The sequence below is a fragment of the Urocitellus parryii genome, chromosome 11, assembly GCF_045843805.1.
Source record: "Urocitellus parryii isolate mUroPar1 chromosome 11, mUroPar1.hap1, whole genome shotgun sequence".
NCBI classification, from domain to species: Eukaryota; Metazoa; Chordata; class Mammalia; order Rodentia; family Sciuridae; genus Urocitellus; species Urocitellus parryii.
Genome location: NC_135541.1, coordinates 120117996 through 120144215, shown reverse-complemented (window position 1 = coordinate 120144215; position 26220 = coordinate 120117996). Strand labels below are relative to the sequence as shown.

Below are 26220 nucleotides of genomic sequence, written 5' to 3'. Positions count from 1 at the left end.
GTTGCTTGCTGACCACTGGACTGGGCTCTGTGCTACGGGTGCTTCATCTCCTGCAACCATGCTCTGTCCCAGGCACTCTTGCATCAAGAGGACTTATCCTACTCTTATAGCCCAAACCCATTCTCCCCAACCCTGCTTTGACATCCTCAGATCCCAGGACACCCACATCCTGGCCAGTACTGTCCTTAAGGATTGACCACCCTGCTTCAAGTTGTCCATCTTTACCCATTCTACCCCTCACCTGGCCCTATCTTGGACCACTTCTTCGTGCTTAGGCTGGGTCACAATAGGAGGAATGGAACACAGGTAAGTTCTTACACAGGTAAGCCCCAGATCGGCTTACCAATTATTATTGTAAGAACCTACCACTCCACATCACCCAGTGCTGGCTGGAGACGAGTTAATAGTGATCATAACCCCAGAGCCCCAGGCCAGCTGGGGCATCTCCTCACAGGTACCTGTGGCCACGGAGCGAATGAGCACAGCGTTGAGCTTGAGCACGGGGCTGAAGGTCTGCTTGCTGTCTGAGGAGCCCACGGCTGTCTTGCTGTGGCACTTAAGTAGCAACCTCTCGTCCTGTCTCTGCAGCAGCACCAGTAGGTCCTCCAGCAGCAGCACATGGAGGTCTGGGGGGTTGTGAGGCATGTCCCGCTGCCCACTCGTTCCTCATCCGCTCAAGGGGATCAGAGGCTCTCAGAAACCTATCACCAGGACCCAGGAGGCCCTGGGAGTCTGGTAACCCAAGTTTCTCTTTGGCCACTCCCTTTCTGTACTGTGTTTAAGGATGCCCAAGCCACTAATCCAGTTATGTAGCAAGTGCCCCCCACCATGCTGGCTATCTTTCTATGTATGCACATATATGTGTATGTATGTATTCGCCATGCTGGGATGGAGCCCAAGGTCTCATGCATGCTAGGCAAGTGCTCTACCACTGAGCACAAACCCAGCCCCTCCCTACCCAATTAGAGCAACAGGTTCCAGGGCTTATGCAACAGAGAGAAGGCCCCCTACCACAGATCTCCTCCTAACCCCAGCCCCCTGACACATACCCAAAGTCTTATCCTTGCTAATCCTCCAGGTCAGGGGCCCCTCATGGATCATCTTCCTGGTTGTAAGATCCAGGCTCTGTTAAGAAGACACCATCACACCATCACTCAATCATTCAAGAACCTACTGGGCAGACCTTGTGTTAAGGTGCTGGGAGTCAGTGATGAAGAGGAAGCAGTCCCTGTCTGTTTAATCTCATGGGACAGAGAAAAGTAAAAAGGTGATCATGAAGCCATGCACCATATGTTACTGCAAGACACCCCAGTGGCTCTGGCTTGGGCTCCTTCCAAACCCTACCACTTTTCCTGCCCTTTTCTTCAGCTTTATTCCCTCCCAATGATCTCCACCTTTACCTCAAGCCCTACCCCAACCCCTGCTCTCTGGGGGCTGAGTTCTAATATTTAGTCCTCACTTGGTGGCAGTCTGCCGCTGTCTATCTGGGGACGGGTGACCAAGACCACAGGGTTTATTTCCTAAGTCTCCTACCTCCCAGACTCTAGGCCTGACAGAGTTCTGCTCCTAGGGTGCCCATGAGGTGAGTGGAAAGGGGCCCAGTGCTGCGCCCTCTGCTTCCTACCTTGAACTCTGCTGCCAGAGGGTTGCTGGCCCTCTCCAAGGCGGTGGCATCCAGGCGTTTTTGGTAGCCCTCTAACCGGTGCCGGTTCTCTGTCTGCTTCACCGCTTCATTCACAAACTTGAGAATCTCCCGGCAATGGTCTCGAGCCCGGCAGAGCTTCTCATACTCAGGTGTGCCAACTAACCCAAGAAGGGACAGAGGGGGTGGTCAGAGGCTCCCTCCCGCCCAGAGCCTGCACCACGGGCTCAGACATCACCTGCCTACCCACTACTGTGGTTGCTGACTCGCCTCAAACCAGCAGCAGGGGTTGGGGCAAGTTGTCCTTGGTAACCAGAGGACCTCTTAGGGTAGAGTGACTTTTCCTGAGCGTCCTGGGGTTTTAGACACTGGGGTGAAGACATTAACTGGCTGGGGTCTCACTTCACTCCTAGACCACAGCTCATTCTGCTATGGTTATTGGCCAGGATTAAGAGGTTCTCAACACCCCTCTCTCCTGACTCCAGTTGTGTGAAATTTGAAGGAGTGAACGATGCTCAGGATCTCAGGGACAATGACAGCCGTGGTGGCAGACCCCTGGGGCCAGGACCCCTCATTCGGCCAGTCCTCTGCTCCTCTAGTGTCATCATGCAACACCGTGTCTTTGTGCACTGCACAGAGGTGTCCAGCAGGAGGAAAGCTGGCCCTTGGCGTGAGACTACTATCATTCAAGGGACCACAGTGCACTCCTGGGCCTGCTGGCGAGTCCACGCAGAAGCTGTGCTAATCTGTACAAAGTCCCCATGCAGTTCAGTACTAGCGCTGGCCCTTTCTGCTACTGCGTGCCCTATATTACAATCATTTTCTTCTTTGAAAGTCATAACAGTAGAAGACACTTAAGACTACAAAAGTCCAGTGACTTGGCTAAGGTTGCAAAGTAATACCAGTGTGAGGATCTGGGAGGCCTGCTAGAGGCCAGCAGACTCCCTCCTGCATACCCTCTGTGTGCTTGATGATGTTTTCCAGCAGCAGTGGGTACTTGGTGAGTCGCTGCATCTCGGAGATGATGAGGTCTCTGAGCTGCAGCCTCCGGCACTGAGGGTGGCTCTCAGCTTCCTAGACAGCAGAAGGCAGGCAGAGAAAGATATCAACTCATGAATTAAAGGCTTGGGGCCAAGACGGGTGTGAAAATGCCAAATAGGGTCCTAAGTCTAGTTGGGTTTCTCAGAAACAATGGGGACAACTAGGTGACAATAACCCAAGGAAAAGGTCAAAATAGAATGGCAGGTATTTCCTTTTACAGACAAAGAAACTGATATCTAAGTGCACACTGGTATTGGTAGATGAGCAATCTAGGGTGGTTTCTAGCTCTAGAAGACATCTAAGCTTCACAACACCGATGTGGGGTGGGACAAATGGATGGAGGGCATTGCTGGGTGTCCTTCGCAGAGGAGACAAGAGGGTGGGGGGTTGGAGGAAGAAGATCAGGAGATCCTTGGTGACCTAGATGGAGAAGAGGGAGGCTGAGGCATAGTCCAGGACATACCTGCATGAAGAGCTGGAATCGGCTCTCTTTGCGCTGTTTGGTTTTGATCAACTCTAGAGCTATTGACTGATAGGAACAGAACTGTGCAGCCACTTGCTGGAGTTCCTCTTGGGCAGGACCATCAAACTGAAAAGGAAGGATAAATACCAGGTCCCAGAGCTCCCTGGTTATTTCCTCCTCTATCAAAAGTCCCTAGCCTTGGGTGATGGGACCTGCCAATCCAATCTCTTCCTCGCCATATGGTAAAAGTATGAAGTCATACCCGAGCTAGCATGAGGTCACTGATCTCTTTGATGATGGGGCCCTCATCCCGAAGCTTCTTCATGGCTTCACACAGGGAATCTGGCGTGAGGAGAAGACACACAGAAATGCCTGGGGGTGAGCTGTACTGTCAGGTACTTTGTGACCAGGAAAAATGGTATCTTTGGCAGCAGTGGTATGGGGAAAGGTCTGGAAACCATTTTACACGGGGGAACAGGAGGGCTTGTACCAAGTTGCCTATCAACTTTCCTCTCACGAGAAGACTAGTGGGGGTTATCTGCTCAGAAAGGTCAGGCAGGGGGCCAGATCAGAAGCTGCAGGCTGGCAGTAAGGGAACAGCTCCTTACTGTGGATCTCTATGAGTTCAGGCAGGTTAGGGAAGAGCCGGGACAGCTCTTCCCGGGGCATCAGATTCTCCTTCTTCATTCTCTGGTAGAAGATGAGGTCCAGGACCCGGAGTGTGCGCAGGTGAGAAGCTTCAGTCACAAACAGTTCTGAGTGCAGGTTTGACAAGAAGGGGTGGAAAGATGAAGAAAACAGATGAGAAAGTATCCAGAGTCATGACCTGGTTGCCATACCACCCCACTTTTGGGGGGAACTAGAATGATGGTTTCAGATGATAGCCAATTTTCTCTCACACTAGGCCTGTACTGAGGTGGACCTGTCCCTGCCCCTGAGACCCCCCACACTATTCTCTTCTTTCCCACACTGTGTCTTAGGTGCTCTGGACCTATCCCCACCAGGTATGAGTGGAACCGGGGAAGCTGAGGAGGTTCTCACCATTGATGACCTCCTGTCGGTCGATCTCCCTCTGGGTCAGCCCAGCTACCACGTCCTTGCCCACTGTATGCTGCCAGTTCTGAGCATCTGGCTCTGGCTCCAGGTCAGACAATTGGCCCAGATCATCCTCTAAAAGGTGGGGAAGGAGGGCATCTGTGCAGAAGCCCAGGCTGGGGGACTCGATGCTCCTGGGGGAAAAGCGGCAGCTCAGTTTCTCTTGAGTGGAAGAGCTCACACTCAGGGTTTGTCTTTCCCTCTCCTGCCCTGGGCCCAGGAAGACAAGATGCACAGCCAGCCAGCCAGCGGCTTGGGGTAGGAGGTGGCCAAGTACAAATGGGCCACAGAGATGCCAATCGGAGGAACCACTGTATCAGCACTCACCTGCGGCCCATTTTAGGGGTAAAGGGAGGGGTTGGGTTCTCAAGAGACCTGCAAAAGGAGGGAATATCAACTCTTAGCAACACCGTATGTATGCCTCAGGCCCAGACAGGGGTGGGTGGCGCTGCCTGAGGTTGCTCACCTGGTGGAGAGGCTGGAGGCAGAAGACGAGGCTGACTGGTGGAGGCGAGTGGCTTCAGCAGCTGCATCCATGTCAACATCACTTCGAGAGCGGGGCACATTCTCTGCTTTCCGAGACCGTTTCATTTCTTCCCGGCCCTTAAGGCTCTCCGAGCGGCCTAGGCGAATCTCTGAGCGTGAACTAGGGAGGACGAACATGAGACTTTGGGCTCTTACATTCTGGCCAGCTTTTACCTGGTGCCCCATCTCAAGGGTGCCTCAGTGCTGCAGGTTCTCCCAATTAGCCGTTGGAGTGTGGCACGCTAGCTCACGTGGATTTCTCCCATCTTATCCTAACAGTACCCTTCCTAAGCTTCCATTTCCTCTCCAGGGAGCAGACGGGCTGGGGAGGCTGCGTCAAGGGTCTGGTAACAGATAGGCAGGAGCCAGGCGCTACTGAGTGTCCCTGGGGTCTGATGAGATGCCGATGACTGGGCCTTGCTGCGCTCTGTGAGTCCTGTGGTGCATCAGCCGTGAGACAGCTGGCATTGCTGACCCCTAGCTGCCCCTGATGTCCCCCTTTTGCATCCCCCCCCGTCCTGGTCTTGCTGATATTATTACTAATCTACATCCTGCTCTGCTTCTGAAACCACAGAAGGCATGGATGTCTGGAGTGAGTTCTTAATAGCACAGTGGGCTGCTGCAGCGAGGGAGCCAAGCGCCTTGGTCTCCATTCATCAAGTCTCCAAACTGCCGGAGGATTCAAAATTGAGCTCACCTCCTGGGGCCTGAGAGTTGGTCTGCTGGGTTAGAAAACTAACTGTGAAGCTGATTCCCTACTAAACTTACCCCCAGAAACTTGTTAGAAGAATTCCAACCTAGAGCAACTCAAAACACTTTTCAGGGTGACCTCAATGGGTCATATCTGCACACAAACCTCCTGTGGTGGTGTAATGGAGCTACAGAGCCACACATCTTCCTACAAATACCCAGAAATGAGTGACACTCCTACCAAGAAGTGAGGCAGAGTCTATCTCTGGTCAAAAGTTCCCAGGGTCCTATCTTCTGGAACTGATGCATTTATACCTGGTGAGCATCTGCAACCACCTCACACCCACCTTGCTGCTAATACTTGTCTCCCAAGAATGTCAATGAATTTATCATCATCACATCCAAAGGCTTCTTTCTGCTTAGAGTACCTTTAGGATTCTGGTGAAAGTCTTAAGCAGGGCGAAAATAATTTCCTAGCAAGGTGAAGACTGCAAGTTTGTAAAAGGTCTCAAAGGTTCTCAAGAAGTGTTGACAATGTTTTATAGTCTTAAAATATTTGGTACAATTATATGAGCACAGTAATCACATAATTTGTCTTTAATTTACCCACTGATAATAGAACTCAAACTCTCCCCACAGTACAAATCTAACATTTATCACCCTAAATCTTTGTCAATTCTCACTAGGACAAAACCTTTCAAAATGCACTAAGTTTATAAAGGCTTAATATGAACAGAAGGGAATAATCTTTGCAGTCAAGCCAAAAATGTTTGATAACTAGTTATTTCAAAGGCAAAATGGCTTGACCATCCAGAGTTAACTACTGACTTGCTTCTATGCCTGCCTCGCGATTCCAGCTTGGTGGCTGACTTTAGTGAACACAAAAGATTATTTTCCTGTACACAGACTGCAGTACCTTTCCTCAAGGGAGACTTGAGGAATCTGCATGAATATTTCTGACTACAGGCAATCTTTATTTTAAGTGTTGGCTGTGTAGACCTTTGGCATGACCTGATTGCTGTCACGCCATTCAAGAGCAAGTTAGTCCTAGAGTATGTTAAAACCCCACAAAGATTCTTGTTAGAACCTGACAGAGATGAGGAATATAAGAGATGCCAGTCTCAATTCCCCGTTTCTTCTTGGGAGAAGCAGTCTGTTTTGAATGAACGCACTCGGCATGTCCTTGCTGATGTGAACAGCTGATGCCTACAGTTAAACTGCGTCTTAAAAGTGCCCTGCAGAACCTCCTCTCTAGTGCTTTTTTCCTGAAGGCAAAGACTTTATTTTGGGATCTTTCCCTTCCCCACTCCAGTCTTTTTTAACCTTGTCATTTAGTGTTTTCTGATTAGTTGTAGTATAATATAGTACAGATCAATCTTAGTAGTAGTAGTCAGGGTGAATCCAAATGAAATTTTCAAAGCATACGGATTCTGATTTTCTTTGCTTGCTCTTCCACTTGCCTGACTGCTAACACATTTGGGGTCTTCTGAAGCTATCTGGGGCAGGAAAGTTGGGGGCAGGGGAAGAAAGTTCCACAGTGGGACCTTATCATCTAGTGGAGAGGGATAAGGCAGCTGGAATCAAACCCTAGTGCCAAACCCTGCCCATGCTCAGTGCCTTGGGCAGCTGGCAAGCCCCATCCAGCCATTGCTACCTGTCACTCTCCAGCAGGTCCTCGGGAAAGCTTCCTGTTGAGAGTCGCTGTGTCCCCGGTTCTGGGGCATCATACTGCTGGCTGTTCTCAAAGTGCTGAATGATGTTCCTCACATTGCCTGGCTTGACTGCAGGCAAAAAGAAAAGGAAGGACACTATGCTTTCTGTTCTGGGATGACTTCTTGGGGCCCTCACTCCCCTCTAACCCAGAAGACAGAGCAATGAGCAAGCACGGATGAGAACAGCAAGGGACCAAGAGGCAGGAGATGTGGCTCTAGTACTGCTCTTGTACAAGTAGACGGTATGGCTCTGGGTAGTCACTCCTGGTCTACTCTTTCCTTCTGTGTAAAATGACAGAGTTTGAAAGTATATTTTCTAAAAAGCTTTTCTTCTGCTCTCACATTCATTATGACACTTGTACTTGAAAACCACAACTAGGTTTTTACTAAGGGGCATGTGATAGGCTTAAAAAAAAAAAAAAGAGCCCAGGAAGACCAAAAACATCTACATGACATTTGGCCATGTTGACAAAACCTATCAGGCATTTTCCAAACTTGGGTTACCTTCTGAGTGCATTATTGGTTATTCATTGACTCTCCTTCCTGTGCTTCCTGCCCTCTCTGAGTTCCCTCATTAAAGAAACAGTTCCTCTATCACCAGAGAGAGGTGACCTAGGAGGAATGGAGGAGAGGCATTCAAATTCAAGCCTCTTTTCCAAGTTATGGTGAAAGGGAACTGTTCTTGTTCAAGAAGACAGAGAGGGCAGGAGGGAGAGGAAATGACACAGGATGCCACTTAAAGACCCTGCAGAGGAGGACTCAGACAGGGGCATAGTGACTGGCAGCCTGAAAAGAGAGGAGGAACTCCTCCTTCAAGTCAAAGGTAAGAGCAGGACCTGGGCTACAAATGCCATTTTGCCTCTGACCAGTGGTACAGGGAAGGAAGTATGTATACTCTGGAGATCTAGGCCTAATCAACAGACTTCAGAGATTCTGATACCTACAGATATATATACTTACAAATCTCCCTGTCTGGAAATCTTTTATAAGAAAAATTTGAAGTTGGAGAGAAAAAAACCGTTTGACTGCTCAACCCCACCTAGCAGGTGGCTATGGCAGTACTTTCTTCAAACCACCTGAGTAGCTGTGTGTATATTTTAGGGAGAGGAGTTGTTACCAACCACTCCTGTTTGGAGGTTTGTTCCAAACTGAATGTGCACCTGGCTCCGGAGCCACTGTGGATGTTAGGGTCTACCATGTAGCCACAGTCCTGGGCAACCTCAGAAGGGTGATGATATGAGAGCTTAGGGACGTTCTATAACAAAAAGCCACAGGCTAAGCCCACTGTCCCCTCTCCCATGGGCCACTTGGAAAATGCTCAATTGTGTCCTGGACAGCTATACACTGTACATGTCAAGAAAAAGGTGTAGCCCTGAGATCTGGTATGACTGATAATCCAGAGTAACAATGGGAACAGGGAGACAGGAATTCATTTTTTAATGAAAAGAGCAAAGTTTCACTAGTAGCCTTTGCTCCCCATTCTCCAGTCTCTGAATGATAATGGAACCAAATAAAAGTGAATTATATTACTAGCAATCAGACAAAGAGGGGATGACAGCTCATGACCTTAAATGTCACAAAACCTCAATACTGAGGCTTTCTAAAGTGTGGGTGGGTGTTTGGTCTTCAGATATGGATACATATCTGTCTGATGTCCTAGGGATTTAAAAACCCTAAACCAACTCACATAACTGCAATGACAAGATCTGAGTCAAAGAGTAGGGCGCCCCTGACATCAGCAACTGGTCTCCACCGTGAGCATTCCTGTCATCTTTCAGGGCAACTCAGTGGTAGGCACTCGCCTAGCATTTTTTTTTTTTTAAATATTTTTTAGTTGTAGGTGGACCAATATCTTTATTTCATTTTTATGTAGTGCTGAGGTTTGAACCCAGTGCCTCATGTGTGCTAGGTGAGCACGCTACCACTAAGCCTCAACCTCAGTCCTATTTTTAATTTTTTAAAAATATTTTTTGCAGGGGCTGGGATGTGGCTCAGTCGGTAGCGTGCTCGCCTGGCATGCGTGCGGCCCGGGTTCGATCCTCAGCATCACATACAAACAAAGATGTTGTGTCCACCGAGAACTAAAATAAATAAATATTTAAAAAAAAATATTTTTTGCAGTTGTTGATGGATATTTATTTATTTATTTATCTATTTATTTATTTATTTATTTATTTATTGTGCTGAGAATCCAACCCAGTGCCTCACACATGCCAGGCAAGTGTGCTACTGCTGAGCCCCAGCCCCACCCCCTTGCCTAGCATTCTTGAAGCCCTGGGTTTGAATGATGGGCCTGGGATTAGAGGTCATTCTTTTTATTCCCTCATTATTTTATAACTTTTTTCAATAATTCTTTATTTTTATTGCTTCAGATGGCATAATGAATACAGGACTTTTAAAATGAATAGAGTAACTTTCAAAATGATTGTGAAGATAATATTTGTGATTGCAGATTTTATATAAAATGAATCCTAGTGACAGAGTAAATTCCTGACTGGATCCTACTGTGCACATGTGTGCATTCTCTCTCTCACACTACTGTAGAACCCAGAAAATATTAATTATTTAATCATATACATGTGGACCTCACAGACGTGAATGAACTTGTCTGATTCTGTGACATTTTGATACAGGTTCTAAGCTTCTTGTGGGTTAATCTGTATCATTTATTCTAAATTTTTATTATTACTATTTTTGGTGGTACAGGAATAGAATGCAGGGCCTCACACTTACTAAGCACAGGTTCTACTCCCAGCTGGAGCTGCACCCCCGCCTCATAACATTCATTTGTTTTATGGTATTGGAGATTGAACTCAGGGACACTCTACCACTAATACACCCCAGCCATTTTTATTTTCTTTTTTTGGTACCAGAGATTGAACTCAGGGGCACTTGGCCACATCCCCAGTCCTATTTCGTATTTTATTTAGAGACAGGGTCTCACTGAGCTGCTTAGTGCCTTGTTTTGCTGAGGCTGGCTTTGAACTCACGATCCTTCTGCCACAGCCCCCGAGCTGCTGGGATTACAGGCATGCAACACGGGGCCTGGTTCCTTTATATTTTCTTATTTTGAAACATAGTCTTGCTAAGTTGCTGAGGCTGGCCTTGAACTTGTGATCTCAACCTCATGAGTTGCTGGGATTACAGGTATGTGCCATCATGATCTAATATTATTTATTTTTTGTTACACAAATTCTAGAAGATATTAGGTCCTATAAAATGCAGTTAGGGTCACTCTTTTTGGAATACTATGGTTCCATAGTACTGGCAGTTAAAAGTCAAAGAGATGGAGGGCGCTTAAGCAAAATAGATGATATAAATAAAAGAACTCTTAGAGACCCACAATTTACTTAAAAAGAAAATAATAATAATCCTTATTTTTGAAGGTTATTTCAATTGACAATGAAAATCTGAGGCAACCCTGCCTTATGGTAGGACGCTGCAGGACATTAATTTATATAGAGGCCTGGATTCTTGGAACAGTACCCATAGAAAGGCTACAGGAGTTGAAGAGAAAAGGCCTCAGGGTGTGGAAGAACCATCAGAGGCCTAGAAGGCTGGTTCTGCCAGAACTGCAAGATCTCTATCTGAGGAAGAGGGTCCCTGTGGGCATAAGGGTAGGAGCCCCAAGGCAGCTTTAGCAACAAGGAGGGACATAAAGAAAAATGGAGAGAAGCGAGGGAGGAAGGAAAGAGGGTCAGGAGAGGAGAAGAAGATAAGATGGAAAAGGGAATGACAAGATTTGGGAGATGGAAATTTGATGTCAATGCAAAGACAAACCCAAAGAAAATGGTCCTTTTACCTTCCACAGGGGACAAGGGAATATGAAATGCTAAAAGAAAAACAAACAAAAACAAAAGTAAACCATGAAAAGTCAAAATTAATGTTTCAAAATAAAAATTACAAGCTGGAAAATGAAAAAGCAGTGGCAAAAATCAAGGTGGATATAGAAAAAGCCCTTCCTTCTCAAACCCCGCAATGTACCAGTTTAATAAAGGGTAATAGGCGAAGCCCACTGTCCACCCTTCCTAGGCTCCACTGGCACTGGGGACCCAAGACACTGGCTGTGAAGGCCAGCAACAATTTTCAGAAATATGACTTATAGCTGAAGACAGATCAACTATAGGGTCAACTGCATGTTTTGGCTTAAGGATGGCATTACAGGAACCTCTGGGTCCCAACATGCCTCAAGCCAACCTGTCTAGTTCTATTAGCTAGTAACTCAACCCTCCCATCAAGGACCCATAATTGTTCCCAAAACATAGGACTGCAGACAAATCCCATGGGTGAAGATGAAGGAAGCATCACATGTCACCAGGACAATATCTGCCAAAGCGGAAACTGTCCTCCATACTGCTGTTTAGTAGCTGTGGTTGGCTCTGAGTTCCTTGACTAAGACCCAGGGACAGGCATGGACTCCTTGGCTGTGACACACTCATTGTACCTCAAGAGCCCATATTAGATGTGGCAAGGGGAGAAAGCAGCTGTCTCAGAGTTTTGGCCTGTGGCTCCCAGAAACATAGGAGGCCTCTCTCCCAACATGCTGGTATATGAAGGGGCTGAGGTCCCAAGGAATGCCCAAGGCTGTTGCTCCCCAAATACTCACTGCTCTGAGAAGAGCTTTTGGGCTTCCCAATGTATTTGAGGATGGGATTTCGCTTCTTGTCCTCCAAGGCATCCTTTTCTTTCTTGGAATTGCTGCTCTGCTGAGACAGGAGACACTGGGGTTTGGAAAGGTCCCAATACCCTCAGACATGGCTACTAATCACTCTGCTTCTACCCCCACCCAAGATTAGCCCTAAACAAATAGCTGGAAAGTTGATCCTTGTTTATGCCCTAATCAGCATGGCGAGTTCGCCCCTGGCAGGTTTGGAGGAGTGTCCAGTTAGATGGCTGCAGTATGGCTTTCCCGGTCTACCTGAGCTGAGAGAACTGATCCAAGATACACTATGCTCTAGAGGAGCTCTGTCACCTGCTTCCTCTTCTTCTTCTTCTTCTTTTTTTTTTTTTTTTTAATATAGAACGCTTCATGAATTTGCATGTCATCCTTATGCAGGGCCATGCTAATCTTCTCTGTATCATTCCAATTTTAGTATATGTGCTACCAAAGAGAGCACTCTGTCACCTTCTTGGTCTTAGGGAAGAAAGGCAGCCACTTGTCCTTGTCAGGAGCAGACTGGGCCTTTTCAATTGTGTTGGAGGGTCTTGCTTCCCGAAGCCGGATCCCAGCATGGCTCATGTAAGTATTGAGGGCAAAGTCCATGGGGGCACTGCAAGAGAGGAACCGTGTGGTGAACCAGGAAGCTCAAGTCACATTCCCTGCCAGCAGGTGGAAGGGCCAAAACCCTGCTCCAAACAACCTCCCCACAGCTACCCAGTGGAGTGGGGAAGGGGTATTATGGGTCAAGGCATTTAAAGGGAAGTCTGGAAAAGTCAGATGAGACTGCAGGCAGAAGCTGGTCAATTGTCTGGGCTGGCACAGCTCCCAAGAGAAATCTTACTCCTTCCCTAAGCAGAACTTTTTCCAATGAGGGCATGCTGGTCAGTGGATGGGAACACTGATCTCTAAAACATAAGCAAAAATTCTCTGGCTCGTCAAGTCACTGGCAAGTCAGAGGACTATAACTAATATTCTTATACATACACATCGGGGCTCAGCAAGGGAAAGGAAGAGATTCTCAAAACAACCATTCTCTGCTAAGCCATATTGCCTCTACCACCCTCCTGTCTCTGAGAACAAGGAGAGAGATGGAAAGGAGCTGTCAAGGAGTTTCCAACTGCCACAAATGAAACTGTCCAGAGATCTGGGCTTCAAAATGTATTTGGCCCACAATTCAGTAGATTATCTACTTTGTGAATTCAATGCAGCAAAGCTTCAGCCCTAGCTCTGCTGCCTTCTTACACAGATGTAAACCCCATCTTCTCCCCCTTATTAAGTGTGGGTGCCCAGGGAATGCAGATTCATTTTAATACCAGTTCTCTGATGAGAACTGTATGTATACGCTTTAGGGAACTGGTACCCCCAACCATTGACCACTGAGCCCTCATGGGAAATGAGGTAAGTATGTAGGCTGTGGAGAAAAAAAAAAATCACAATATGTGCCTAGAGAGGAAATACCCTTGCTTCCCTCTTCAGGGGCTGCTAACCCAGGCTGACTCTCCTGTCATCAGTACTGTTAGCAATTGTTTAGGGGAAAAATAAGGAGGAAGATACGGTCTAATTGGGTAGGAAAGTGGGACCGGGTCTGGGAAACATTAGGACAGGACACCAAGGAGCAGGCTCACACCCCTGGGTGGTGGCCCCAAGCACCAGGGGCCTAGGTCTCACAGCTGCGGTGCTTTATGGTTATGGCCACCTGGGAACCAGGTTGCACAGTCCATGATCTTACAATGCTGCAGACTCCCCTGTGCAGGGCAGAATGGAAAGCACAGGAGCTTAGTTCTAGTCCTTCCCACCTTGAAAGCTGCAAATGAACCACACCACAGACTCACCTCCTGTCTTCCTCATACTTAGACCTGGAACAAAAGAAAGAACAGGCAACTCAGACTGCAAGAGGAAGGCTTGGGAGGAGGGAAAAGTTCTTTCTTAGAGAGGGGAGGAGGGTGGCGGACAAGAAGAAGGGAGTGTGATGAAAGGTCAGACTTAAGACTTAAGGCTCTGGAGCCAGCCTGGGACTCTGGAGGTGAGAGTTCTTATTCCCTTGAGGGACTCAAGTAGCACAGAGTGACAATGATGTCACTGATGTCCTTCTAGCTAGAAGGAAGGGGATATGGCAAAGACAGCCTCTTGCTCACTATTTTAGTGTGTGAAGTTATTATGGGGGAAGAGGCTCTTTTTCATCTCCTTCTACGACTGGCACGGAGGCGGAGGAGAGGAGGAGGGAAAGCAGACTAACACCTTGAGACCAGATCCAAAGAAGCCTATTAAAAGAGGTAACTGGTAACAGTGACAAACACTCGAGTGTTACTTCGGCCAGGCATTATTCTAAGCTATTTACATCATTTAACCCATTGAATTCTCAAAATAACCCACAAGTGGGTATTATAGTCCCTTTTCGTGAGACCCAAACTTCATTGCTTTAAGTGGAAATCATTTTAAGTGTGGTGTTAATGCTGCCAATAACCAATTCTTATAATTCTGGTACCTATGAGCTCAAAATAGGTTTAGTCAGGCCCTACCTCCAGTTCTGAAGTGGCTGGGGTGATTAATGCCATCTGTCTGCGTAGGAAACTAAGGCCCAATTCAGGGCCCAGATGAAGGTCAGAGGGTAAGTTTCCAAAGCATATTCGTTCTGTGTGCCTTCATCGAATCTCGAACTCAGATCTTTAATCAAATGCTAGATTCACACATGTAATTATCTCCTCAAATCTTCAGTCTGATGTCCCAAAGAACCCAAATTTAGCATGCCCCAAACTGAGCCTGATTTTACACCACAAAACCACTCCTTGTGCTCATTCCTTCATCCTTTTAGCAGCCTAGGTAAGAAATAAGAAACCCTTGGAGTCTCCTTTGACTTTTCTGTCTTACACCCCACACTCAGATTTTTAAAAAAACATTTTTTAGTTGTCAGTGTATTTTTATTTTATTTATTTATATGCAGTGCTGAGAATTGAACCCAGTGCCTGACACTTGCTAGGCAAGTGCTCTACCACTGAGCCACAACCCCAGCCCCTGGCACTCAATTTTTAGGAAGTCCTTCTGTAGTCTAGTGCCCAAATCTACCTAGAACTGACCTCTTTTCACAACGTCTGAGAATACTACACTGGGACTAGTCCCTAACATTGTTCCTGGGAATTCCTATAGAGTCTTCTAGCTGACCTTTCTCACTCTCCAGCCATCTGTGCCCATAGCCTGGCCTCACACACCTGGAATGGCTCCCTGCTAACTGAGTAAACCCCCAAGTCCTTATCACAGTTCCCAAGCTCTGTATGCTATATCCTGTTATTTCTCTGTCACTTACTTTTCACCTTGTTCTTGCTACACTGGCCTCCGCACTACTACCGAAAGGTCCAGGGCATTCCTATTCTGCCTTGGCTGTTCCCGGCCTGGAATGCTTTCCCCCAGATGTCTGCAAGGACAACTCCCTCACTCTCTTCAACTGCTCACTTTCTTCAGGTGGCTCACCCTGATCACCTTGCTTAAAAGTGCAACCCACTGATTCTGGTACTCCGGTCCTCTGCATGCTGCTTTACTTTCTCCCCCAGTGCTTATTATTTTTAACATACTACATGATTTCTTTACTGCTGTCTCTTCCACCATAGGTAAGCTCCAAAAAGGAAAGAACCACTTTGCTCATTAATGCGTTCAGGAGTGCCCCATGTGTAAGTGCCTGGCACACCAGTGGGAATGCCCTCAGTATCTGCCAAGCTGGAATACTGCACTAGTTGAAGCTACAAGATCATCTCTGCCAATTTTCTTATTTTGTACACAGAGCCCAGAGTGAAGTAGCGGGGTGATACAACTACTTACCAACAAGCAGTATTGGGGCAAAAAATTGTTTCAAGGCCTGGAAGTATCCCCACAAAACCTATGCCAGACTCGAATCATAGTGTCTACTATGCATTAGAAAACGGGACTGGAGAAGTGCAGCAAAAGCAGCTGCATCAGAAGCCCCTAAAGTGAGTTTGGTTTTTCAAATCAATAAAATGGTTCTGTTTCCTAGTTCTAGGGGCCTCCTGGAGGAACTTTATCCATAGGGGACTGGGAGTGCTGGCCTCACCCTCAGTATCAGTATCTTAAAGGCAGGAAGGGAGGGAAGTCAGAGAGGACTAGAAAGGGGAAGCAGAGTGTCCTGGAGCCTGTGGCCTGTCATAACCACCAAATGACTCAGGAGCTCTAGACCCTGCAACTCCCCTGACAGCAGCAGCCCTTCGCCTGAGAAGTGCCATGGGAGGGCTCAGCTCTCCCCATCTTTCAGGGAAAGAAAAACCAAGCAAGAAGTGGAAGAGGGTGGAAAAAGACCAACAGGAAACCCACTGGGCACGTTCAGGGGCGGGAGTGGAACTGAAGACTCACAATATATCTCCGAGGGCAGCCAGCTGCTTCTCGGCTATTTGGCGCTCTCGCAGAGGGTCCCCATCCAGGTCTAGCAGGTCATTTTCACCATACAGGCTGCCCAGCCCCAGAGTGCGCTTGGTTCTATGCCAGACACAGAATAGGAAACACATATACACAGATTCCAGCAGACACGCACACAGACAGGGAGGCAGACGGACACACTGCGGAGGCAAAGTGAGAGCTCTGCTAAGCAAGGAACTGGCAAACCTGTAGTCGTGGATCTGCTCCTGGATCTCAGGCATGGCTGCCTCCTGAGCCTCACACAGAATGCCCCGGACGTCTTCACCATTCCGCAGGCGCAGGTCTGTAGTGAGAGCCCAGGGAAGGCAGCATGGGCAGGGGGTGGGGGCAAGAGGAGGCTGCTCCTGCTGAGCATCTCAAGGGGTCTCAGCTCCCTAGGACACTGGGAGGAGAGGCTGGCTTTCTGTCCCATTCACCTAAAGAAAGTGGAAGCCTGGACTCCATTCAGTAATTTCTAGATTCAGGACTGGAATTCTGATGTCTAAGGCTCAAGTCAAGGCAAGTACATTTTTCTGGATGTCCTATGCTCCATTAGAAGAAATAATGAAGCCCTTCTCACTGGATATGTCCAAATGCTGTTGTCTGACACCAATGTGCAGATCTCTGAGAGGCTCATTCCCCTTCTACTGCCCCTGGTCCAGCTCAAAGGACTAAAAAAGGCAAGCACTTCACACTTTATAAAACCGAGAGATGTGTCCCCTCCTGTCCCAGCATCTAGCTCCACTCTGCTAGGCCAAGTCCCTGGGCCCAGTTGGCTCACTCTCTGTTTCTGAGTAAGCTCTGTTCTCCCTATCCTCTGTGCCCATAAGTTCTCCTTGGTCACCCATGCTGTAAATAGCTTCTTTCCAAAGGCAGCCTGTCACTTCTAGCCTCTAAAAGGTTGTGGGTACTGAGCTTCTCAGACTGTCGTCCTCTATACACCATCCCCTCCTAATTCTTCTGGAATCAAAAAGAGCTGAGTAATCAACAGTCACTGGGTCCTCACTCTGGACCTGCTGCTATCAACATTCATAAGAAAGCAAAAATAAATCCCTTAAAAAACAAGACAGAGTCTGGGGTTGTGGCTCAGTGGTAGAGCACTTGCCTAGCATGTGTGAGGCCCTGGGTTTGATTCTCAGCACATATAAATAAATGAACAAAATAAGCGTCCATCAGCATCTAAAAAAATATTAAAACAAAACAAAGCAAAACATACTCCAGAGACACTGACTATACAGGTGGGATGGAGTGAGGTCCAGGTCTCTGGATTTTTAAAGAAATCTCTAAGGGATTCTCATGACTCACTTGACTTAGGAATCCCTGATTGAGTCCACTTTTCTCCCCACTGAGGGCCAGAGCAGTCACATAAAAGGTTGGGAGAAATGAGACCAGGTCTCCTAATCTAGGGCCAAGGACTTCACATAACAAGCTCCACCAGGCAGAGTGAGCTCCTAGGCAGGATCTGTCACATTTGTGCCATTCCATAAGCTACTGTGAAGTTTTCTGGAGTACTTGTCCTGTGGGTATTTTCCCTTTTTAGAGGACAGTTCCCCGGGGATAGGGGCTGTCCTCTATGCCCCCTCTGTCCTCTGAAGTATCCTGAAAGCTCAGGATAATAGGGGCACCAATGGGAGACAAACTGACTAATAAGCCAACTTACCAATTTCAGCCTGTAACATGTCAGGGATCTTCACTCTGAGAGGCTGTACAACAGAAGAGTAGGGTGGGAGTGTAAGTTAGGTGCTGCCCGGGAATGAACAGCATGTAGGTGGGGAGGGGCTGATCATGTTACTTTCTCTCCTTCTGCCTACATCTACTCCCACCTCCTCCTCTCATCTCTCTCCAACTCTATATCTGAATTTTAGGCCAAGGTTTTAGGAAATAGAATCTGAGATTACAGATTAAGTTGGGATTATATTCTAAGGGTGGCAATACTTTTGGTCAAAATAATTTTTCTACTTTATTTTAAAGCAATCAGGGTGCAGAGAATAGACAATGTTGCTCCAACTGGTGGCAATTTAGCATCAAGGGAGAATTCTCTGTTAGATTATCTGATGGGCTCTCCCTCCCTTTCACTTCCAAGGAACATTGGTCTTATATTTCCTTACTCAAGACCCACTTACAGGAGCAAATATAAAACTATCGAAAAAATCAATTTTCCCCAACTTCATTAATCCTAATAGCTTATTGCCAAAATAAATTGATCAGATTAGAAAGTCAACCTGGGAACTGCCCTGCAGGCAGAAGTCTCTTGGCAGGGGGTCCCTGACATCTCCCTGGGCATTACGTTCAGATGTATAGAGTGCTCATCTGTCTGGCCCAGATGCTCCAGGTCTCTTCAGCTCCTGCCTCTGGGTAGCAACGGCATATCAGGCTGAGCTTCAGAAACCTGGGTTCTCCTTGCCTTGTTATCTAGATAATTTGATATCTCTAAGGCCTCTGCTCTTCCTCTAAGGAAGGACAAAGCAGACATGGCTGAAGAAGTAAGAGAGGCAGTATGTATTCTGTAAATACAGGTAGGCAGTTATTCAGGTAAAGAGAGAGTCATTTTTTGAGAGGAGAGGTAGGGATGGAAAACAGGAACCCTAATCTTTCAGCCTGGATATCTCTTTAAAAACCTGCCTCCACTGGGCCTGACTGCTTTGCTTAGTTTTTCCTCTGACTGTGTCCGAAGAGTATAATGAGATTGTAATTCAATCCATGACTGCCTTACCGCATTTTTCTCTAGGAAAATATTCCAGATGTCTTTTCCCAAGCTTCGGGAATCCTTGGGATTTGTCTGCTGATAAACTTCGGCACACAAGTAAAAAAGCTATGAGGAGAGAGAAAATGTATTAGAGCAGTGGTTCTCAACCAGGGGTGGAACTTTACCCCCTGGGGGGACATGACAATGTATGGAGACATTTTGAGTTGTTACAACTACCAGGGGAATGAGTACTACTGGAATCTAGTCAGGAAAGGTCCATAGATGCTGCTAAATATCCCTAATTGCACAAAACTGTTTACCATAACAAAGAATTCTCCAGTCTAAAATGTGAACAGGGCTGAGGCTGAGAAGCTCTGGTTTAGAATGTTCTAGAAACCTGTGACAGAGTAATCCTTATCCCCTTCCTCACATGCTCAGGGTCTTCACTCCTGCACTCTGTAGCCTTACCATGCTTGATATTTTACTTGCATCTCATACTTGTTTATATGTTGTTTCTGAAGGGATATTTCTCTCTGTGATATGCCTTGTTTTTTTCAAGAATGCTTCTGAGACACCAGCACTTGGAACTTAACACATGGGTAATCCTGTCCTGCTGAGCAAATGGACATTTGTTCTGGCCTCTAATCATGGCAGCAGCAATCCGTGACTCCAAAAGAGGCATATTCTGGATATCAACTCCCTCTTCCATCCCTTTCTTTCTCAGTAGCTGAGAAAAATGAGGGAAACTGCAATTGCTGGCCCTAAGCACCAACCAGGGCAGGCAGACACCATATTCGCATGTTCGTTCCTGGTGGTCACCTTCAGACTGAAGACCTTTACTACTGCACCCTGTCAGGCTTTCTTGTAGTAACACTGTTTATTTGCAAGGGCCATTCTCTCAACCCCTCTGCCAATCTGTATTCATTCCTTCATTCACAAAACTCAAGAAAGAACATCTTGTCCAAGAAGACTTTCTAAACTCATCAAAAATGGCAGTTCTCTAGGCCCATCTTTTCTGCTACTCCCTAGGTAATGGATGTAGTTGGCTGTGTCACACACAGTGAAGACTCTCTTCTGCTTAGGTTTTATCCTCTTTCTTATTGTCACAATCCTTAAGATGCCTGACTATGCCCATAGATCTGATATTTAACTTCTAGAGACTGGGCACAGAGGCCAAAGATTCTCTTTGCCAAGCACAAGCAAGCACTCAAACCAGACTGATAGTTCTGGCTTACCAGTGGACTGGGGTCTGCCTGAGAGAAGATGTATCGAAGAAAAACTGCCAGGTGAGCTGGACGTGACCTCAGTTTTTCGAGATCTTGGAAGACAATGTCACTCTGAAAGGCACAAAGATGAGCATAACAAGTAGGTGCAGAGGCAAGGGCAGTGGAATAGCCTGCTCCAGCTTTGCCCCCATGTTCTCCACCGTCTGGCCCATCAGCTCGGGCTCCCTCCTGCCAGCTCCCTTCATAGCTGGTGCTAGTCAAGGGCAGCTTGCATGGCAGAAGGATGATGAAAGGAGAAAATCAGGAAACACTTACCTCGTTGTTGAAATAACCGGGATCGTAATCTTCCTCTGGGCCAATAATTAAAGGCTTCGGGCTTTGATCTATACCCTGGGGTAGAGAGACGAGTTGTAGAGATGAGAGGTTATACAGGATGAAAATCCAATCTCTTCAATGGAATTTGTTCAGTAACAGCACAGCACTCACAAAGAAAGCTACTTGGGTCTGGTAAACGCTGGTCTCTCACTACCACCCCCAAATCTCAGAGCACAGATGCAATGATTTCCACTTGCAGGAAACCAACTGCTTCTGGGTGGGGCGAAGCAGACTCAGAGCAGCCTGGTCACATGACATATGAAGATGGGAAGTAAGAGAAAATGCTCTCTTCCTGTTTGCAAAAGATCTGGGGAGGGAGCATCAGCTAACAAACAGTACCTGCCGAATGACTGGGTTGGGGGCTGCACTGTTTTCCTAAACAGTCACCCCACAACCTAAAGATTCACTCTCCAACTCTGGTATCCTGGTATCTACCACAGTGCTGCTGAATAGCTGTGTGCCTACCTAGTACTGGTGGCTCAGTAACTGTCAGAGAGCCATGGAGTTGATCTGTCTCTCCCTAAACCAAAGGGGATGGGGCTGATGTTTTTCAAATACTACTTCCATTATTTCCCTGGTCTGCTCAAGAATCTATGGTAGATAGCCATTACCTGTTAAAATCCAAACTCCTTAGCTTTTCTTTCTTTCCCTTTCAGGCCAATTTTAATAAAAACGAAATCCTAACCAACATGATTACTAACTAAAGGGACTTCATACTGCATGAACATTCCAGATGTTTACAGGACAAATTCTTTTCCTTTAGCTTTCATAGTTTTTCTAGCAACTATGTTTTCCCTTGATTTACTCTTCATTTCCAATGACTCCTCAGCAAGGGCTGAGTTTCTGGAACCCACCTAGCTTACTCATGCCCACTATGATGTTGGCCTGGACTATCTTCCTCACTACTTTTTTTTTTTTTTTGCACTGGGAATTGAATCAGGATGTACCACTGAGCTATATCCCCAGCCTCCAGCCTCCACCGCACCCCGCTTCCTGCTTTTTTTTAAAAAATTTGAGATAGGGTCTTGTTAAGTTGCTGAGGCTGATGTCAAATTTGCAGTCCTCCTGCCTTGGCCTCCTGAGTCCACCATACCCAGGCTCCTTACCACTTTCTCAAGGGGCTTCACCTGACAGTTCCTCCCTGATGCCCCATACTCCCTTTCTGTTCTCCTGGATAGTTAATGACTCCATGCCAGAATGATGAACTCAGAGACCCAGAAGATACTGCAGAGTCTAATACTCATTCATAGTTTAGAACAGCAAGCCCTAGTGAAACAACTGGTGTGCTTGAAGTCACAAAGCCAGGTCCAGGGCTGGGGATGTGGCTCAAGCGGTAGCGCGCTCGCCTGGCATGCGTGCGGCCCGGGTTCGATCCTCAGCATCACATACAAACAAAGATGTTGTGTCCGTCGAAAACTAATAAATAAGTAAATAAATATTAAAAAAATAAAAAAGCCATGTCCAATGTGCTGCACTTGTACTACTTGTACTTCCAGACAGATTCCAAGTATCCTCCCTTTTCTGGTAACATCCTAGTCTCTGAGCCCCTTCATCCCCAGTAGGTGCTGGACTGGATGGGTACTTCTAGCTCTACTTGGCTCTTTGATGAAAAGCACTAGGTTTTTTGCTTGTTCGGTAGGAGGATTTTTAAACAGTCTTTACAAATTCACATTTTTTTTTCCTAATTAAAAAAACAGGCTGGACACAGTAGCATGTGCCTGTAATCCCAATGGCTTGGAAGATTGAGACAGGAGGATTGCAGGTTCAAAGCCAGCCTCAGCAACTCAGCAAGGCCCTAAGCAACTTAGTGAGACCCATCTCAAAAGGCAACTTTAAACTTTTTTGACCAATAATAAACTCATTTTTCATTGCTACCTGGTACACATATATGTAACGGAAACAGAAATTTTACAAATCTATTCTTACTCTTACTATAGTCAAAGAATTCTGAGATTTTGTTTACCATGTTATTAGATTGTACTTCATTAAAATATTGCACTGGACTTTTGATATTCTATCATGATTCAAAAGGTGATAACTGAGTTTCAAAATACCATCTGCATACTTCCTTACAACAATGTCTTCCAGTATGGATCTCAAGATGATTTTAGGAGAGATGAGTTTTGTGGAGGTTTGAGATAATTTTAGGTGTTACTTGGATATGAATTAAGGAATGATGAATCATATTATAAGAAAGTTTCTTTTCAGTTTCCATTCAATCCTTTTGATTAACCCAGAGAAAGTTTCAGTCTGCTGTTAATCTAACTTTAATACCCTCTACAAAGGCAGAATCAGCCTCAGGCTTAATTAAAGCCATTGAAAAGCAGCAGAATCTAGCTAGAGTTTATTTGTTGGCTTGTTTTATCTATTTTAAAAATAAGTGATATAATTCAGAATTGAGAGGATACAAAAGGGTACATATAATGGGAATTCCTCTTTCCATTTCTATCCTCAAACTACCAATCCTGCTCTTCAGAAGCAATACCACCATGTATGCTCCAGAGGTATCTTATAAAGAAGACTCCTATTTCTAGTGTGTTGGGGGGAGGGGTGGATACTGGGGAATGAAAATAGGAGGACAAGGGGAGGCAGGGTGTGGTGGACTTCGGCCACTGAGCTACATCCTCAGGCCTTTTCTTATGTTGAGACACGGTCTTGTTAAGTTGTGGAGGCTGATCCTCTTGCCTCATCCCTCCAAGCTGCTAGGATTACAGGTATGCACCACTGCACCTTGCTCCTCATCCTCTTTTTAATATAAATTGCAGTTTTCTTTCCACACTGTTCAACATCTTGTAGACAGAACTTCACAAAATTGTTTCTAAACTTGTATTTTACATTTATACTATGTGATACTGGTTTTAATATCAGGCCGTGACCTATTTCCTTTAAAATGAATTTAAGTTTAAAAAAAGTAAGCTTGAAGAAAAATATTATATAACATTATACAGTTAGAAAGTAGATATGGAAAAAATCTTTGTAGTTGTAAATTTTAAGCAGTGCTGCTTCACAGGACCAAGAGATGACTTCCTGGATCTCTAACGGCTTCTGCTTGCACAGAAGGTGACTCCCTGGCTCTCAAGTCAGCACACCACGCTGTCAGACAGTCCAGGTTTTCTACAAGTTTCTGCACTGAGCCAAAACCTGTCTACCTGGATTTCCCATGGACTCGGTTCTACCCTTGAGAGCATGGGATTTCTAATCAGGTTCTGTAGAACCCTAGGGCTCCACAGAAATGCCCCTGAGGGCAGTGGGAGGTGGATGAGCAAAGATGTCAAGATCAGTGAACTTTTATTTGTTTTCTGTATTACAATTTCAAAAAATAAAATTTAGTTTGAGAAAAAGAGAGCACAGAAAATTAGTATTCTGGAGAGACTGAACAAACCCATTTCATATTCTTTCTAGATATTAAAAGAAAGGCCAGCTATCTGCACCTTAGGTGCCATGTCCCTAGAGATGAATCCATTGACTGTTCATAGAGAAACGAAGATCACCTGACTCTCATTTCTACTTCTGTTTGTCCCACTTTTAACATAACAAAAGTAAGACATGTTCTTTACTATTTGTTCTCTAAATGATCCTCTCAAATTGTGGATGGCCAGAGTAGGGTTTAGTCTAACTATTCAAGATCATATACTGGACAACAATTGCCTCCAAATTGCAGCTATGGCAGGGGAAAGGAGAACTGCAGGGTGGCTCTGATCACTCACCTGGTCACTAGATGAAGGGATGGGTACGTCTGAGCCCTGCCGTCTATGGTGGTGGGCCACCCTGGCCATGATCACAGGGGAGGTTCGAGGACTGTCTAGTCCAGGATCTGATGGTACCGAATTCCGATTCATCAATGACTAAAGAACAGAGAATTCTGTGAGAAGGAACTTCATCCAGAACACTCTCAGGTGATAATCATGCTTGCACTATACTGCACCCTTGTTCACATATCACCTCATTCAATCCTCGAAATTAACCTTGAAGTACATACTATTGTTTGTCCCACTTTTTACATAACAAAACTAAGACCTGGAAAGATTATGAGTCTTGATCAAGGTCAAAGAACTTATAATGTATTCCCTGGATTCAATCTAGGCAGTCTCAACCCACAGCCCACACACTTCATCACCAACTATGTCCTCTCTCACATCTTTGCTTATAGATTACTTAGGACTACTCCTCCTGCCACTTTTTTGGTGACCTTCCCACATACTGGTCCTTCCACATATATTCATCATCTTCCTACCAACAGGGAAAGTAATAATGAAGTAAACTTTTATTATCTGAAATTAGGCTTTTAACATGCTTTGAACTACTTATTCACACATTTAGTTAATCTGCCTGAGTAAATACTTTGCTGTCACCATTACTTCTTCTTGCTTACTTTTACAATATGAGTTTTCACTTACAGCTTATGTATGTAAACTGAGAAGAGATAACCTTTGAGTTTAACCTGAAATTCTTTGTCACTCCAAAAATAATGAGCCATTCAAGCAGAAAAAGCAGTGGCATAGAAAGAAATTTAGGCTGGGTTTGTTAATCTAGAGGATTATTCCTAGCCAGGTAGAAAAGTGTTTTAGAAGATTTATGTCTTGCTCCTTTACTCTCAAAATGTGCTATAGTTAATGAAACAGGAAGACATCTTTTCTGCTACTCCATCCTCTTTTTAATAGGACAGAGTTGACTATGATAAAATACAAGCCAGATCTAATGATCTGGCGTGTTGGAAACACTTGAAACCCCCTTTTTTGGAACCCAGAGCACAGTGACTAAAATCCTTAGTACTGGAGCTGTAGAAGAGATACACAGACGAAGGGCTAGAGGCCTCGGTGTGGCCCGTGAGTAGCAAAGCCTTCAGGGGCCCAAGGCAGGGACAGCAAATGAAGTTCTAAATAGGCCATACTGCTGCTGGCACTCACCTCACTGAGGGAGGGGAAGCGCTCTGTTCCAGAGTCCAAGCCACTGTCTGCCTCCTGGGAATCCAGAGAGAGACGACCTGGGAAGAAAAGAGTGTAGGCAGTAGGAAGGGGCTCTGCCCTGGGGGACAAGGAAACTATTCTGGGCACCTGTGTACAGGGCACGTAGGGCAAGCGCCCCCTTCCTTCCTTTTGCCAGTTTTCCTTTGGTCTCTCACATCATGACCCCCAGGTTCTCCCAGCACACCTTTTCCACTAGCTTTCACCTACCTCTGCACCTGTGCACAGGACCTGTCACCTCCTAGAGTAAGACTGCAGCTCTCTCTCATAACTAGTCCTATCAACTCGTTCCCAGCCCTCTCTGGTCACCGTCCCTTTCACAAGTATTAGTTGAGCTCCTAAGTGTTGGGGAGCCGTTAAGCAACTGTTCGGACCACAGTGTTCTCAATATTTCCCTGGTTCCAATGCTACTGCATTTCTACCGCATGCACTGCCCTGGGTATGGGTACTGCTCTCTCTCCTTATTCTGCTTTCCAGAGGACTGGTACTATGCGTTTCTTTCCCTGAAGCTGCTTTGTGGGGAGGAGACAATAGATCAGAAACCTGGACTATATGTGAGAAAAAAAAAGGTGTGATGGGGGAACTCACCTTCTGATGGTCTCTGGCTGGTGTCACCACAGGGTGGAAGTATGTCCTAAAAGAGAAAGGCCCAGAGGGTGGGAAAATTCTGTGAGCCTCTCCCCCTCCTGATTCCCTCCAATCAGAATCATATTTGCTTATAGTTTGGCTACTTCTGCTTCATT

At 46.1% G+C, this 26220-nt stretch overlaps 1 protein-coding gene and 1 non-coding gene across 10 annotated transcripts in view; both read right to left on the bottom strand.

Moving 5' to 3' along the window:
• The window catches only part of Arhgef11 (Rho guanine nucleotide exchange factor 11), a 113518-nt gene that overhangs the window by 7617 nt on the left and 79681 nt on the right, over nt 1–26220 (bottom strand). For 4 of the 9 annotated variants that reach the window (XM_077791044.1, XM_077791049.1, XM_077791048.1 and 1 more), the window contains 24 exons: nt 26066–26111; nt 25421–25497; nt 24221–24358; nt 20454–20528; nt 20148–20249; nt 18940–19038; nt 17887–17929; nt 16434–16530; nt 16185–16307; nt 13661–13684; nt 12294–12438; nt 11775–11874; nt 10971–11000; nt 7111–7237; nt 4708–4887; nt 4569–4616; nt 4188–4375; nt 3755–3901; nt 3409–3488; nt 3147–3272; nt 2599–2716; nt 1625–1803; nt 1050–1125; nt 459–626 (listed from right to left, as the gene is read on the bottom strand). In XM_077791044.1, coding sequence (XP_077647170.1) covers nt 459–626; nt 1050–1125; nt 1625–1803; nt 2599–2716; nt 3147–3272; nt 3409–3488; nt 3755–3901; nt 4188–4375; nt 4569–4616; nt 4708–4887; nt 7111–7237; nt 10971–11000; nt 11775–11874; nt 12294–12438; nt 13661–13684; nt 16185–16307; nt 16434–16530; nt 17887–17929; nt 18940–19038; nt 20148–20249; nt 20454–20528; nt 24221–24358; nt 25421–25497; nt 26066–26111 — 2536 coding nt within the window. The remainder of the gene's footprint in view (nt 1–458; nt 627–1049; nt 1126–1624; nt 1804–2598; nt 2717–3146; nt 3273–3408; nt 3489–3754; nt 3902–4187; nt 4376–4568; nt 4617–4707; nt 4888–7110; nt 7238–10970; nt 11001–11774; nt 11875–12293; nt 12439–13660; nt 13685–16184; nt 16308–16433; nt 16531–17886; nt 17930–18939; nt 19039–20147; nt 20250–20453; nt 20529–24220; nt 24359–25420; nt 25498–26065; nt 26112–26220) is intronic. The other 5 variants (XM_077791045.1, XM_077791050.1, XM_077791051.1 and 2 more) reach the window with 3 other exon arrangements.
• Nucleotides 12180–12285, bottom strand: LOC113194118 (U6 spliceosomal RNA). The gene has a single exon (XR_003302230.2). It is a non-coding gene; the product is annotated as a U6 spliceosomal RNA (small nuclear RNA).